Source organism: Pseudophryne corroboree, chromosome 4, assembly GCF_028390025.1.
Source record: "Pseudophryne corroboree isolate aPseCor3 chromosome 4, aPseCor3.hap2, whole genome shotgun sequence".
Taxonomy (NCBI): domain Eukaryota; kingdom Metazoa; phylum Chordata; class Amphibia; order Anura; family Myobatrachidae; genus Pseudophryne; species Pseudophryne corroboree.
This window is the reverse complement of record NC_086447.1, coordinates 478,210,312-478,227,031: the sequence shown is the minus strand read 5'-3', so window position 1 is coordinate 478,227,031 and position 16,720 is coordinate 478,210,312. Positions and strand designations below refer to the sequence as shown.

The 16,720-nt window shown below is 46.7% G+C and overlaps 1 protein-coding gene across 2 annotated transcripts in view; it reads left to right on the top strand.

The window, feature by feature from the left end:
• BVES (blood vessel epicardial substance) overlaps positions 1-16,720 on the top strand; it is a 168,719-nt gene that overhangs the window by 72,787 nt on the left and 79,212 nt on the right. For both annotated transcript variants that reach the window (XM_063917048.1, XM_063917049.1), the window contains exon 2: positions 9,565-9,786. In XM_063917048.1, coding sequence (XP_063773118.1) covers positions 9,576-9,786 — 211 coding nt within the window. In that variant the 5' untranslated portion in view covers positions 9,565-9,575. The remainder of the gene's footprint in view (positions 1-9,564; positions 9,787-16,720) is intronic.

Sequence of the window (16,720 nt, the reverse complement as noted above, 5' to 3'; positions counted from 1 at the left end):
GTGAGATGCATGTCACTGCTGCGATTGACTCTGCCTGATTGACAGGCAGGCAGTCGTGGGGTGGGAGGGGCGTTTCAACACCCTTGCGAGGGTGCGATACGGACAACGCAGGCGTGTCCATACTGTTGCTGTGGTGGGCCGCGGCGGCTGCGTGATGTCACACGCAGCCACTGTGACCCAAAACATGGCGGGTAGCTGTCTGCCCAGATGAGTACCAGCCAACCAGCTACTAACTGTTATTTTTCAAACACAGCCTGTAACATGGCAGTTAGGAGCTGGTTGATTGGTACTTTATCTTCGTGCAATTTGTCACTCTCCAAGGCATGATAAATCTGGGCCTACAGTATATTTCATTGATCAACAGTTTCTAAAAAAAAAAATGTATAATATGCCATTCTAGGCATTTGTTGTATTTATGCTGGTTATTTATGGTTTATTAATCTCCTCCTTTAATGGAGATCTGATAAATGAATTGAAGGAGACCAAGTCTGAACCAAGGTATAGTGCTACTTGATAGAATTGTATTGTGTTGCACATTATATAACATGTATATGTTTGCAGCTATAGTTAACAAAATTGCACAGAACTCTGAATATGGTGACAAAAACATATTTATATAAGAATTGCAGGTATACCATCCAAGGAAGGAATTCATAACGATAAATCACCGAGCAAGAAAAATGGCCTTGCTTTGAAGATCTAATCCACGTGATCCAATTATCCACAAAGGGGGTAATTCCAAGTTGATTGCAGCAGGAAATTTTTTAGCATTTGGGCAAAACCATGTGCACTGCAGGGGAGGCAGATATAACATGTGCAGAAAGAGTTAGATTTGGGTGTGGTGAGTTCAATCTGCAATCTAAATTGCAGTATAAAAATAAAGCAGCCAGTATTTTACCCTGCACAGAAACAAAATAACCCACCCAAATCTAACTCTCTCTGCAAATGTTATATCTGCCTCCCCTGCAGTGCACATGGTTTTGCCCAACTGCTAAAAAATTTCCTGCTGCGATCAACTTGGAATTACCCTTAAAGTTCCATCAGAAACTTACATTCTAATACAACATTGGGTCATCTAAGCACGACAACCATATTTGTTCTAGCTCTCACCCCAGGGCTGTTTCTAGACCGTTTGTTTCCCAGCGTGCTCCCGGTGAGGGTGTATGGCCTAGCTAAACTGGGCCTGGCATCGCAGGTAAAGACTATCATCCACCCCAGTTTTTGACCCTGCACCAACAGACCTCGCTCACCACAGGAAAGAAAAAAATGTCACCATATTAAGCCCCACACAGTAATGCCCCCTGCACCATATTTTGTCCCCTGCACCATATTTTGTCACACACAGCAATGCCCATGGTACATTATGCCCTACAGTAAGGCTTTTAATTACTTTTAAATTGCCTGCTCGTTGCCAGGGGTTTCATGCTCTGGGTGCCATGTTTGTTGCCAGTAGTGTTTAATGCTCGTTGACAGGGGTATGTAATGCTCAATGCTAGTGGTGATGCTTGCTGTTGCCAATGGCCAGCACTAGCGGCTCCCTGCTATTACCGTCCGGCTCCCCCTTCTCCCCGCCATAGTACTCCGCTCGCAGAGTTTCCTCCCCAAACATTTTATCAAATTTGCACATTCTCTGCGCAAACTAGCATCCAGTTATATGGTCTTCCCTTTCTTCTATCAATAAATAACACTTATAGCATAATATTAGCGATCTAATAGTTTTCTCTGACGTCCTAGTGGATGCTGGGAACTCCGTAAGGACCATGGGGAATAGCGGCTCCGCAGGAGACTGGGCACAACTAAAGAAAGCTTTAGGACTACCTGGTGTGCACTGGCTCCTCCCACTATGACCCTCCTCCAGACCTCAGTTAGAATCTTGTGCCCGGCTGAGCTGGATGCACACTAGGGGCTCTCCTGAGCTCCTAGAAAAGAAAGTATATTTTAGGTTTTTTATTTTCAGTGAGATCTGCTGGCAACAGACTCACTGCTACGAGGGACTAAGGGGAGAAGAAGCGAACCTACCTGCTTGCAGCTAGTTTGGGCTTCTTAGGCTACTGGACACCATTAGCTCCAGAGGGATCGAACACAGGACCCGACCTCGATCGTCCAGTCCCGGAGCCGCGCCGCCGTCCCCCTTACAGAGCCAGAAGCATGAAGATGGTCCTGAAAATCGGCGGCAGAAGACTTCGGTCTTCAACAAGGTAGCGCACAGCACTGCAGCTGTGCGCCATTGCTCCTCATGCACACCTCACACTCCGGTCACTGATGGGTGCAGGGCGCTGGGGGGGGGGGGGGGGGGGCGCCCTGAGCAGCAATATTAACACCTTGTCTGGCAAAATAAGCACAATATATAGTCCTAGAGGCTATATATGTGTAAAATACCCCTGCCAGGATCCATAAAAAAGCGTGAGAAAAGTACGCCGAAAAAGGGGCGGGGCTATCTCCCTCAGCACACTGGCGCCATTTTCTCTTCACAGTGCAGCTGGAAGACAGCTCCCCAGGCTCTCCCCTGTAGTTTTCAGGCTCAAAGGGTTAAAAAGAGAGGGGGGGCACTAAATTTAGGTGCAAATCTGTGTATTATAGCAGCTATAAGGGAAAAATCACTGTGGGTAGTGTGAATCCCTGCATTATATAGCTCTCTGGTGTGTGCTGGCATACTCTCTCTCTGTCTCCCCAAAGGACTTTGTGGGGTCCTGTCCTCAGAGCATTCCCTGTGTGTGTGCGGTGGTCGGTACGGCTGTGTCGACATGGTTGATGAGGAGGCTTATGTGGAGGCGGAGCAGATGCCGATAAATGTGATGTCGCCCCCTGTGGGGCCGACACCAGAGTGGATGGATAGGTGGAAGGTATTAACCGACAGTGTCAACTCCTTACATAAAAGGCTGGATGACGTTAACAGCTGTGGGACAGCCGGCTTCTCAACCCGCGCCTGCCCAGGCGTCTCAAAGGCCATCAGGGGCTCAAAAACGCCCGCTACCTCAGATGGCTGACACAGATGTCGACACGGAGTCTGACTTCAGTGTCGACGAGGTTGAGACATATACACAATCCACTAGGAACATCCGTTGCATGATCTCGGCAATGAAAAATGTGTTACACATTTCTGACATTAACCCAGGTACCAAAAAAAAAAAAAAAAGGGGGTTTTATGTTTGGGGAGAAAAAGCAGACAGTGTTTTGTTCCCCCATCAGATGAGTGAATGAAGTGTGTGAAGAAGCGTGGGTTCCCCCGATAAGAAACTGGTAATTTCTAAAAAGTTACTGATGGCGTACCCTTTCCCGCCAGAGGATAGGTCACGTTGGGAGATATCCCCTAGGGTGGATAAGGCGCTCACACGTTTGTCAAAAAAGGTGGCACTGCCGTCTTAGAATACGGCCACTTTGAAGGAGCCTGCTGATAAAAAGCAGGAGGCTATCCTGAAGTCTGTATATACACACTCGGGTACTATACTGAGACCTGCAATTGCCTCAGCATGGATAGTGCTGCTGCAGCGTGGTCTATTACCCTGTTAGGACAGGGATACTATTTGCTAACCATAGAGCATATTAAAGACGTCGTCTTATATATGAGGGATGCACAGAGGGATATTTGCCGGCTGGCATCCAGAATTAATGCAATGTCCATTCTGCCAGGAGGGTATTAGGGACCCGGCAGTGGACAGGCGATGCTGACTTTAGAAGGCACATGAAGAATCTGCCTTATAAGGGTGAGGAATTGTTTGGGGATGGTCTCTGGGACCTCATATCCACAGCAACAGCTGGGAAGGAAAAAATTTACCTCAAGTTTTCCTCACAGCCTAAGAAAGCACCGTATTATAAGGTACAGTCCTTTTGGCTTCAGAAAAGCAAGCAGGTCAAAGGCGCTTCCTTTCTGCACAGAGACAAGGGAAGAGGGAAAAAGCTGCACCAGACAGCCAGTTCCCAGGATCAAAAATCTTCCCCCGCTTCCTCTGAGGCCACCGCATGACGCTGGGGCTCCACAGGTGGAGCCAGGTGCGGTGGGGGCGCGTCTCGGGAACTTCAGCGACCAGTGGGCTCGCTCACAGGTGGATCCCTGGGTTCTGCAAGTAGTATCACAGGGATACAAGCTGGAGTTCGAGGCGACTCCCCCTCGCCGTTACCTCAAATCAGCCTTGCCTGCTGCCCTCGAGGAGAGGTAGTACTGGCGGCAATTCACAAGCTGTACTTCCAGCAGGTGATAATCAAGGTACCCCTCCTTCAACAAAGCCAGGGTTACTATTCCACAATGTTGGTGGTACCGAAACCAGACGGTTCGGTGAGACCCATTCTAAAATTGAAATCCTTGAACACTTATATACGAAGGTTCAAGTTCAAAATGGAATCGCTCAGGGCGGTTATTGCAAGCCTGGACGAAGGGGATTACATGGTATCACTGGACATCAAGGATGCTTACCTGCATGTCCCCATTTACCCTCCTCACCAGGAGTACCTCAAAATTGTGGTACAGGACTGTCATTACCAATTCCAGACGTTGCCGTTGGTCTGTCCCCGGCACCGAGGGTATTTACCAAGGTAATGGCCGAAATGATGATACTCCTTCAAAAAAAGGGAGTTATAATTATCCCGTACTTGGACGATCTCCTTATAAAGGCGAGGTCCAGGGAGCAGTTGTTCGTCGGAGTAGCACTATCTCGGGAAGTGCTACAACAGCACGGCTGGATTCTGAATAGTCCAAAGTCGCAGCTGGTTCCTACGACGCGTCTGCTGTTCCTGGGTATGGTTCTGGACACAGAACAGGAAAAAGGGTTTCTCCCGGAGGAGAAGGCCAAGGAGTTGTCATCTCTAGTCAGAGACCTCCTAATACAAATACAGGTGTCGGTGCATCAATGCACGCGAGTCCTGGGAAAGATGGTAGCTTCTTACGAAGAAATTCCATTCGGCAGGTTCCATGCAAGGATCTTCCAGTGGGATCTGTTGGACAAGTGGTCCGGGTCGCATCTTCAGATGCATCGGCTGATAACCCTGTCCCCAAGGGCCAGGGTGTCGCTGTTGTGGTGGCTGCAGAGTGCTCATCTTCTAGAGGGCCGCAGATTTGGCATACAGGACTGGGTCCTGGTGACCACGGATGCCAGCCTTTGAGGCTGGGGGGGCAGTCACACAGGGAAGAAACTTCCAAGGACTATGGTCAAGTCAGGAGACTTCCCTACACATAAATATTCTGGGACTAAGGGCCATTCACAATGCCCTAAGTCAGGCTAGACCCCTGCTTCAACACCAGCCGGTGCTGATCCAGTCAGACAACATCACGGCGGTCGCCCATGTAAACCAGCAGGGCGGCACAAGAAGCAGGATGGTGATGGCAGAAGCCACAAGGATTTTCCGATGGGCGGAAAATCATGTGTTAGCACTGTCAGTAGTGTTCATTCCCGGAGTGGACAACTGGGAAGCAGACTTTCTCAGCAGGCACGACCTCCACCCGGGAGAGTGGGGACTTCATCCAGAAGTCTTCAAAATGATTGTACACCATTGGGAAAGGCAACAGGTGGACATGATGGCGTCCCGCCTCAAGAAAAAGCTAAAAAGATATTGCGCCAGGTCAAGGGACCCTCAGGCGATAGCTGTGGACGCTCTGGTAACACCGTGGGTGTACCAGTCGGTGTATGTGTTCCTTCCTTTGCCTCTCATACCCAAGGTACTGAGAATACTAAGACGGAGAGGAGTAAGAACTATACTCGTGGTTCCGGATTGGCCAAGAAGAGCTTGGTACCCAGAACTTCAAGAAATGATCTCAGAGGACCCATGGCCTCTGCCGTTCAGACAGGACCTGCTGCAGCAGGGGCCCTGCCTGTTCCAAGACTTACCACGGCTGTGTTTGACGGCATGGCGGTTGAACACCGGATCCTAAAGGAAAAAGGCATTCCGGAGGAAGTCATTCCTACGCTGATTGAGGCTAGGAAAGATGTGATCGAAAAACACTGCATATGGCAAAAATATGTTGCTTGGTGTGAGGCCAGGAAGGCCCCAACGGAGGAATTTCAACTGGGTCGATTTCTGCACTTCCTACAGTCAGGAGTGACTACGGGCCTAAAATTGGGATCCATTAAGGTCCAGATTTCGGCTCTGTACATTTTCTTCCAAAAAGAACTGGCTTCACTGCCTGAAGTTCAGACTTTTGTTAAGGGAGTGCTGCATATTCAGCCCCCGTTTGTGCCTCTAGTGGCACCGTGGGATCTCAACGTGGTGTTGGATTTTCTGAAGTCGCATTGGGTTGAGCCACTTAAATCCGTAGAGCTAAAATACCTCACGTGGAAAGTGGTCATGCTGTTGGCCTTGGCGTCGGCCAGGCGTGTATCAGAATTGGCAGTTTTGTCATGCAAAAGCCCTTATCTGATTTTCATATGGATAGGGCGGAATTGAGGACTCGTTCCCAATTCCTACCAAAGGTGGTATCAGCTTTTCATGTGAACCAACCTATTGTGGTGCCTGCGGCTACGTGGGACTTGGAGGACTCCAGGTTACTGGACGTAGTCAGGGCCCTGAAAATATATGTTTCCAGGACGGCTGGAGTCAGGAAAACTGACTCGCTATTTATCCTGTATGCACCCAACAAGCTGGGTGCTCCTGCTTCTAAGCAGACTATTGCTCGCTGGATCTGTAGCACGATTCAACTTGCACATTCTGCGGCTGGACTGCCGCACCCTAAATCTGTAAAAGCCCATTCCACGAGGAAAGTGGGCTCTTCTTGGGTGGCTGCCCGAGGGGTCTCGGCTTTACAACTTTGCCGAGCTGTTACTTGGTCGGGTTCAAACATTTTTGCAAAAGTCTACAAGTTTGATACCCTGGCTGAGGAGGACCTTGAGTTTGCTCATTCGGTGCTGCAGAGTCATCCGCACTCTCCCGCCCGTTTGGGAGCTTTGGTATAATCCCCATGGTCCTTACGGAGTTCCCAGCATCCACTAGGACGTCAGAAAATAAGATTTTACTCACCGGTAAATCTATTTCTCGTAGTTCGTAGTGGATGCTGGGCGCCCATCCCAAGTGCGGATTGTCTGCAATACTTGTATATAGTTATTGCCTAACTAAAGGGTTATTGTTATGAGTCATCTGTTACTGAGGCTCAGTTATATTTCATACTGTTAACTGGGTATAATATCACGAGTTATACGGTGTGGCTGGTATGAGTCTTACCCAGGATTCCAAATCCTTTCCTTATTGTGTCAGCTCTTCCGGGCACAGTATCCTAACTGAGGTCTGGAGGAGGGTCATAGTGGGAGGAGCCAGTGCACACCAGGTAGTCCTAAAGCTTTCTTTAGTTGTGCCCAGTCTCCTGCGGAGCCGCTATTCCCCATGGTCCTTACGGAGTTCCCAGCATCCACTACGGACTACGAGAAATAGATTTACCGGTGAGTAAAATCTTATTTTTTCAAACACTGGGTTCTGGAACATAATTGAAAATAGACTAATAAAGGAACACTTTACTAAAAGTAATACAATGATTAGTTACATAAATGATACAAATAAAAATACAAAGACAATCGTGTGTTGCAGTTTCAAAATAAAAAGTAACTTACAAAAAAGTACACTTGGCTTATTCAGACCTGAGGGGAATGGCAGGAAATTAAGGTCTAAACTTCATCTTAGAATTGATTCCCCAAAATCTGACACAGAGCAAAATGCTCCCATACCTTTTATCAATTCCCCCATAGTGATATCATGACCAAATCCATGATGACTGGCTGGCCAGTTAATATTGCAGGATCAATGTCAGGACCACCCACGTTACTTTTAACCAAAGTACAAATAACTACATATTTTACCCTGTGTAATAGCCACAAGAAATATAGCATGCTCACAAACTATTACCGTATATATTCGAGTATAAGCCGACTTTTTCAGCACTTTTTTTTGTGCTGAAAAAGCCACCTCGGCTTATACTCGAGTCAGTGCAGTGTGAAGGAGGGACACGGAGTGCACAGCGCGCGGCTCTCCTGTGTCCTTCCTGTATCTCCGGCGGCAGCGGCGGGTCTATTAAAGGAAGTACCCGTTCGTGACCTCTGATCACGAACCAGCACTTCCTTTAATAGACCCGCCGCGGCCGCCGGAGATGCAGGAGGGACACAGGAGAGCTGCGCGCTGTGCGCTCCGTGTCCCTCCTTCAGAAGACAGCGCGGGATCGACGGAGGGGTAAGTAACAGCACTGGGGGAGCATATTTGGCACTTGGGGAGGGGGTATATCTGGTAGCAGCATGAGGGGCATATCTGGCAGCAGCTGGCAGCAGCATGAGGGGCATATCTGGCAGCACAGAATGAGGGGCATATCTGGCAGCACAGCATGAGGGGCAAATCTGGCAGCAGCATGAGGGGCATATCTGGCAGCAGCATGAGGGGCATATCTGGCAGCAGCATGAGGGGCATATCTGGCAGCAGCATGAGGGGCATATCTGGCAGCAGCATGAGGGGCACATCTGGCAGCAGCATGAGGGCATTTCTGGCAGCATGAGGGCATATCTTGCACATCTGGCACTGTGGGGCATATTTGGCAGCATGAGGGCATATCTGGCACATCAGGCACTGTGGGGCATATCTGGCAGTATGAGGGCATATCTGGCACTGTGGGGGCATATCTGGCAGTATGAGGGCATATCTGGCACTGTGGGGGCATATCTGGCACTGAGGGCTGTGTACGGCTAGAGCTGCATTTCCCACCCTAGGCTTATACTCGAGTCAATAAGTTTTCCCAGGTTTTTGTGGTAAAATTAGGTGCCTCGGCTTATATTCGGGTCGACTTATACTCGAGTATATACGGTATTTACGCTATGAAATGATTGTAAACTTGACCGCTCTAGGATATGTAATTGGTTACATACCCAATTTCTTCCATGGCATATGTCTCAGGTGCCCCCAAATCACATCTAACTAGCACACAAATGTCAGGTATTTTCTTATGATTTCTTTTACATGTCAAGAGAGATAGCATATGGTTTTGGTCTTTATGCTTAATTTTTGAGCACACTTTTGGTCACACTGGTTTTTTTTAATATCCCTGCTGTTTTTGGTGCACAATGATGACCTTAATGTACAACATAACCAGAGCCACGTTCTCTATATACACAGTCATGAATGAAAAAGCTTTTGCTTACCCATCTGCTGTCCATGTAATTGCTTTTCCTGATCACAGGATGCTACAATGGATGTACCCACTAATGAAACTAGACAAGCAATAAAAACTCCTATTTATATGTGCGGGCAATGGGGGTAATTCAGACCTGATAGTAGCAGCAAATTTGTTAGCAGTTGGGCAAAACCATTTGGGTGGGTTATTTTGTTTCTGTGCAGATGAAATACTGTCTGCTTTATTTTTACACTGCAATTTAGATCTCAGTTTGAACACATCACACACAAATCTACTCTCTCTGCACATTATATTTGATGTATGCAGCTGCACATCACTGTAGATTCAAAAGGAACCTTGTACTTAATTAAATTTCCCGCTAAGAGGGATCACTTTATACAATTCACACTTCAGTATTTATAAATGACTGCGTTTACCTGACTTTCATATTGTCAGTAGCTAAACCTAATCTTCCATTCTGTCCATATGCCCAGGTATTTTGAAGATGGCCACTGAAAGCATTATAACCATTATGCTCCCAATGAATTCTACAACTGATATTCGGAACATGACACATGAGGAAGAGGTGTGTGACCACTGGAGAGATATTCACCACTTGGTGTTCCATATGGCAAATGCATGCTTTGCATTAGGACTGGTCATTCCAACTACTCTAGGCCTTCATATGATTTTCCTTCGCGCTATGCTGGGTCTCGGTAAGTCTTACTTTTATATGTGTCATTTATTTTCCTCTTTTTTGTTTTGTTTTTAACTTTATGGATTTATGCATTGGTAGACTTTTCCATACATAGATTTTCTTTGCATAACTGTTTCAGTTCTCTGTTAGGGGTCTATTTAACTTTCTTTTATTTATTTATTTTTTACTAATATTATGAGCAACTTACAATTTTCTCCATGATTTCACAGAAAAAAAAATGTATCTAATGAATGTGTTACATTGGTTTTTGAGAATATTTCACAGTTTACATTAGGTCTATGTTACTGCATATCTGTAATTGTAAATTAGATAGTTTTTAATTTACCATGATCCAATTGATACATTTTATTGGAAGAAGCTCTACACAGAGAACGACAACATATTTAGGTTATTTCGGTGGAAATTGATGTAACAGTACTTTGTCAGTACTTGTGATAAATGTTTACAATATCATCAAAGCCCAAAAACACAGTTTACACTCCCCTCACATTAACAGATCCCCAAAACATGATACACACTCCCCTTACATTACAGTATATCATCACAAAAACAGCACACTCCTCTCACAGTACATAGAGGGTAAAGGTAATTCAGACCTTATCGCTGGGCTGCTAACTTTGCTGTCCTGCGTTTAGATAGTCGCCGCCCAAGGGGGAGTGTAAATGCGCAGTAAGTGTGCGATCGCATGTGTACGCCAAGCTGTAAAAATCCAGTGCGTGCAGTCTGTGCGCAACCCAGGACTAACTCCTACAGTGCAATGAGAACAGGCTGATCGGGGCTGGAGCTGACGTCAGACACCCTCCCTGGAAGTGCTTGGGAACGCCTGCGTTTTTCCGGACACTCCCAGTAAACGGTCAGTTACCACCCACAGGCGGCCTCTTCCTGTCAATCACCTTGCGAACGCCCATGCGAATGAAATTTTTGCACCATCCTGTCGCTGACTGGCGATGCCCATTGCAGTGCATGGGTAGTCTATTGCGAAAACGCACGGCAGCGATCAGATCTGAAACACCCCCATAATCTTCAAAACATGGTACACACTCACCTCACATTACAGTGGGAACCAGTCAAGATGCGAGGTGTCAGGATCACCCCAGACGGAATTCCGACACCCATCAGAATACCAATGCTGGAATCCCAAAAGGGTCAGGACATCAGTACCGGAATCCCGTCAGCCGGCATGTCAACTGTGAGTATAGTGGGTGGGTTAGGTTTAGGGCTGGGGTTGGGGGGGCTAGGTTTAGGAGCCACCCCGGGAAGTTATGTTTAGGCACTCAGGGGAGAGGGTTAGGTTCAGGCTGCTGGAAAGGAGGGGAGGGGGCTTAGGTTAGGCAACAATGGCAGAGGGGAGGGTTAGGCACCAAAGTGGGAGGTTAGGGTTAGGCTGTGGGAAGGGAGGGTTATAGGGTAGGGGAGTGCTGAAACCATACCTTGCTCACCCCTGTCAGGATTTCAGTTGTCAGGATGCCCGCTTCAGTATACAGAAAGCCGAAATCTCGACCGCTGGTAAATCATACCGAACACTCTCTCCTCTCAAAGTGTGTGATCACCAAAGCATGGTACACACTACCCTCACATTACAGTATATCATCACAAAACCCGGGTGTGGATCATTAGGTTAACATGATCATAAGGTCGACGTGGAAAAAGCCGGCACAGAAAAAGGTTAACGTGAGTTTATTTATTTTTTTATTTTTTTTGGTATCGTTTATTACATCCAACCACCGGAAATCCCAATTAGTATACTGTTCCTCGCCCCACTACCGCTGCCCTCGACATCGTTTACTATTCCCAGTCGTAGTCCACGTGGATGGTAAAGTTCCAAAAAAAATTGAAAAAATAAAAAGTTAGTAAAAAAAAACTCATGTTGCCATGTCGACCTAATGGATGTCGTTCATTAGTGGTCGACCAATTGACTGTCAATCTTTTTACTGTTTTCCTAATGACCGGATACCCACAAAACACCATACACTACTCTCACAGCACATAATCCCCAAAACATGGTACACACTCCTTTAACATTATCAAACCACAAAAATACAAACTGTTCTTACATTATATAGTTCCGAAACCACAGCATACACACCTCTCACATTGTGTATCTTGCCAAAATACAGTACACTTCCACTCACATGATTTATTGTACACGGTACTCACGCATTATCTAGTCACCAAAACAAGGTACACACTACCCCCACTTCCTATAATCCCCAAAATACAGTACATATTCCTCACAGTATATTACCAAATCTTCCCAAAAATGCAAAGTACACTACTATGCTTGGCTACATGCCAAGGACTAGCGTAAAATGTACCACTTGTAATGGTGGATGGGATATTCATAGGACTGTGACATGGACTGCCACGGTTACGCTGCCTCTTCTGTCTGCTGAGCTCCCCTCGTCAGCTCTGGTCTGCGTTCTGATGACAGCGGCAACCTTTGTGGAATTACACCTGTTTTAACATTTTAGTCACATGTCATCTGGCATTAATGGCACCAAATATAAACTAAGCACTCTTTATTTAAAGCCACCTGGTCCCATACCTTGCTTCAGGGTCCTGAATTTCTTCCTAACTACTCTGTCTACCGGACTCTGCTTTTTCTCCCTGATTTTTTTTTACTGTATTTATGAACCATGAACCTGTGTCCCTGACCTCCTTCTATTTACCATTATACAAATCTGTGCTTGTGACACTGACCATCACTTCTGCCTATTGTCTAGTAACTCTATTTTGTACCACTCCATTTTTACTACCAAGCATTCCAGCCAGGCATGATAGAGGGAAGTTGGGTGGCAGCAACCTGTGGTCTTTTGGAAGCGAATACTATACCACCCTATGGTGATTCCTAATGAAGACCATGGTCTGTTAGACTGCGCCTCAACATTGCCTGACCCAACCATTTATTGTTGAAGGGACATTTCAAGTATGTTTGCTGCATAATAGGTTTTAAGACAAAAGATTTATATGAGACTTATGGTGTCATATAGTCCAGTTTCTGTATGACCTTTACAGTTACAACTCATATCTGAATTAAACATTTATCCCTGTGAGTGATGGGCCTAGCTAGCATGATGCTTTGCATTGGTAAAAAGTGGGTATCGGGAAACTGTTTACAACACCATGAAAGGATTGTAGATAAATATATTAAAATGTAGCAGATAGTTCCATTAATTAATATTAGAGATGTGCGCCCTAACATATTTGCTGGGTTTGGTTTCAGTTCTAATTCATCGTCCGGTTTTGGATTTAATTTGTGACCGGTTTTGGTTTGTATTTGTTACAAAAATTGCCTCAATAACAAATTTCATGAGCTTGCCGTAAATTACACTGAAGATGAGGACGTTGATGATGTTGTAAGTCAGCCACTAGCGGCTGCAGTTCTTGCCACTGATAACACGCATCACAATGGGTTTATTGTTATGTGGAGGAGGTGCCGGGATGGCTAACGTCCCTACCTCTCCTAACTTTGGCCTCACAATTGGAGCAGATGCCTTTCCAAACGTTGTAACGATTTGGGTAAAAATAATTCTATGTTTTGGCATCACAATGGGTTTCTTTTTATCATTGGCAAGAACTACAGCCGCTGGTTTACTGAAACAACATCATCAACATCTTCATTTTCATTGTCAGATAGTAGTACACATCGTATCCGGTTAAGATCCCTGCAGTTGAAATACCGACGCTGGCAATCCTGGCGCTGGCATCCCGATAGCCGGGATTTCCGCCAAGTGACTGCTGGGCAGCCGAACAGGTAAGCCACAGGGAAGGGTTATGGTTAGCCTGTGAGAGGGGGGGGGGGGGGTTGGTTTAGGCTGTGCAGAGGGGAGGTTAAGTTTAGGTACGCACTGGGAGGGTAGGGTTAGGCTGCGGGAAGGGGGAGTTAAGGTTAGGTTTAGACTGCGGTAAGAGAGGGTTATGGTTGAGGGGAGGATTTGCATACTTACCCGTACCATGCCGGGATTATAAACATTGGGATGCCGTGGTCGGTATTCTGACCTCTGGCATCACGACCACTGGCATTTCAGCCACAACCCGTACACACATCTCCCCCTCCTCCTGTTCCACTTCCACAGAAGCATCCTCAATTTCTGTTATGTCCTCATCACCATCTTTACTAGTACTGCTCCCCACATGTGCATATGGTGCAGAAATGGTGGAAGGAGGCTAAGGATAAATGTCAGACTCACACATAGCTAACGTGGACACCCCTAGACTCTCCTCAGGGATGTGTGAGGTTCTGAGCACAGTTTATTCTACTGTGTTAGTGGTTTTTCATTTTTTTTTTGTTTTTTACACCTCTTCTAGACTCTGAGTGAAAAGGTCTTGGATAAGAAAATGCCTCACTGACAGTTGCAGGACCAGTCTTTCCTTGCCACTGAGTGTGGTGAATGGCATGTTGCCAATTTTATGTCTTTCTTTTTCTGCACTAAACTTTTCCTTTAATAAAGATGTTTACATTTTTGTCTTTATCCCTGTAAAATATAGATTTTTTTTTTTATTTCAGATACCCTGATTTTTTTTAAACCCTCTATGCCCTTGAGCATTGACTTTAGATGACATTGAATGGGTTGGGTACGGGATCCCGGTGGTCGCTAGAATCCCGACCATCATAAACTCAGCAGGGGGGTCAGTGGAATGAAGCCCCTTGTGGGCTCGCTACGCTCGCACTCTGCGGGCTCAGTGGCTCGCTCCGTTCGCCACAGGTTCTATTCCCACTCCATGGGAGTCGGGGACACCCAGGAGTTGGAATAGCTGTGGCGGCACTGCTGACATCCTGGCGGTCGGGATTCCGGCATCGATATTTTGACCGTCCGGATTCCGACCGCCAGGATCCCAACTACATCCCCATTGAATGACTAGTATCATCATCTTGACTGGTTGCAGCAGCTGCAGCGATAGTATTTGGGTGCTGCTCCCGCTCTTCTCTTAACTGATCTTTACCCATTTTTTACCTGGCAGCTCAGCTCACACTGTGTGGTGTTAGAACGCTTTTGCGAATTGGGGACAGTGCACAGAATAGTGCAAACAAATTATACAGCAGTATGGTTGTTGTTTTGTTTGTTTTTTTAACAACCAGTTCGGCTCCCTGTGTGGAGTTAGACCGCTTTTCTGCACGCGCCCTGGGGTACTACTTTTTTTTTTTTTTAAACTGTCAATTTGGCTTACACTGCATGGAGTCTGACTGATTTACTCAGATGCACTGGGGTACTACAGCATACTGGGGTGCAGAGTACTGTACAAACAAATAACAATTTTTTTTACTTTAATTTTATTAAACATTTTTACTTTTTTTATGACAAATATGGAGAACGTAGTGGGTGGGACCTGCGGAGACAGTGCAGCACCACTGTGACAGAATTAGGCTAAGGGGACTGAACACAGCTTGTGGATGGACACCGCACAGCCACTTACAGTAGATGGACAAAGTGACAGAAGCAAAGCCCCTTAAGGTGGGTACACACTGGCCGATATATCGTCTGTTCTATTGAACGGCCGATATATTGCTGGTCAATCGGCCAGTGTGTATGGGCGATATGTCTGTCAACTCCGTCGTTCACAGACATATCGTGTCGGCCCTGCAACACAGCCGATGGCCAATATATCTACCGATATATTGGCGCATCGCTGTGTGCGTACGGGCGACCAGCCGGCTGCCCGTACACATGCTGCGGCGGCCGGCGGTGATTGACAGCTGAACTGGGCGGGCGTGTGTACACGCCCGCACAGTTCATGACGTCAGTCCCCAATGGGCAGTGTGTATGCACAGCACACTGCCCGATCCGTCCATAGATATATCTGCAGTTCAGTTGATCTGCAGATATATCTATCAGTGTGTTCCCACCTTTAGATGGACACAATGATAGCACTTGTATTCCGCACAGCCACTTGGATGGACACTGCAGTGCGCGGCATACATCAGTGTGTCTGGAGTGAAATGGCATGGAGGTCCCGGCTGCGGCTCCCTTTTATATGGAATCCAAAAGCTGTGGGAATCCGACGCCGGGAGGATGACATTATGCCCTCAATTTGAAATCTGAGCCTGGCGGGAAAACCCAAGCCAGGACTCTGATTTAACTCGGATCCCCAAGTTCGGAGCGGTTCAGATTTAAGGTAATCCGAACCACTCATCTCTTATATATATTTCAACAGAATAAAATGCATTACTTTTAATGTAATGTAAATATGTTTTAAATGTATGTGCATTTTAACCACATTTTTCTCAGACAAGCAGCACATCAATATGGCTCTGAGGCTCATGTCTGTGAAGATGTAAGTAACCATAGCTCCTGAGCCTAGAGAAGTTAGCATGAATACACCTCTACTATTTGCCACTAGTACAGATTTCCTAGAAGAATTTAAAGCATCATCTTTCTCTGCAGGCTGCGTTGGCCTCTGATACAACAGAGCAGGGATAGCCAAACAGTCAGAGGCAAGGAGCGAGAAAAGATCTGTAGTCAAGACCAAGAGCCACTATCATGCGTGCGCCGAAGGCGCGCGCGCAAATGAGGGCATGGCCTAGTTGTTACAAAGCCACACCCCATTTTTGTGTGCACACCTTTCGGTATGACGTTTGTAGAAGTATGACCTCATATCATAACCCCCGTTTTTCGTCATGTTGTACAGTGCCAGATACATATAATGCCCCAGTACAGTGCCACATACATATAAAAACGCCCAAAAATGGGTGCCTCCACAGTGCCAGATACATATATTCCCCCAGTGCCAGATACACATGTCCCCAGTGCCAGATACATATGTCCCCACAGTGCCAGCTATGTCCCCCCAGTGCCAGATACACATGTCCCCACAGTGCCAGATATGCCCCGAGTGCCTGCTATGCCCCCAGTGCCAGATATGCCCCCAGTGCCAGATACACATGTTCCCACAGTGCCTGCTATGCCCCCAGTGCCAGATACACATGTCCCCCC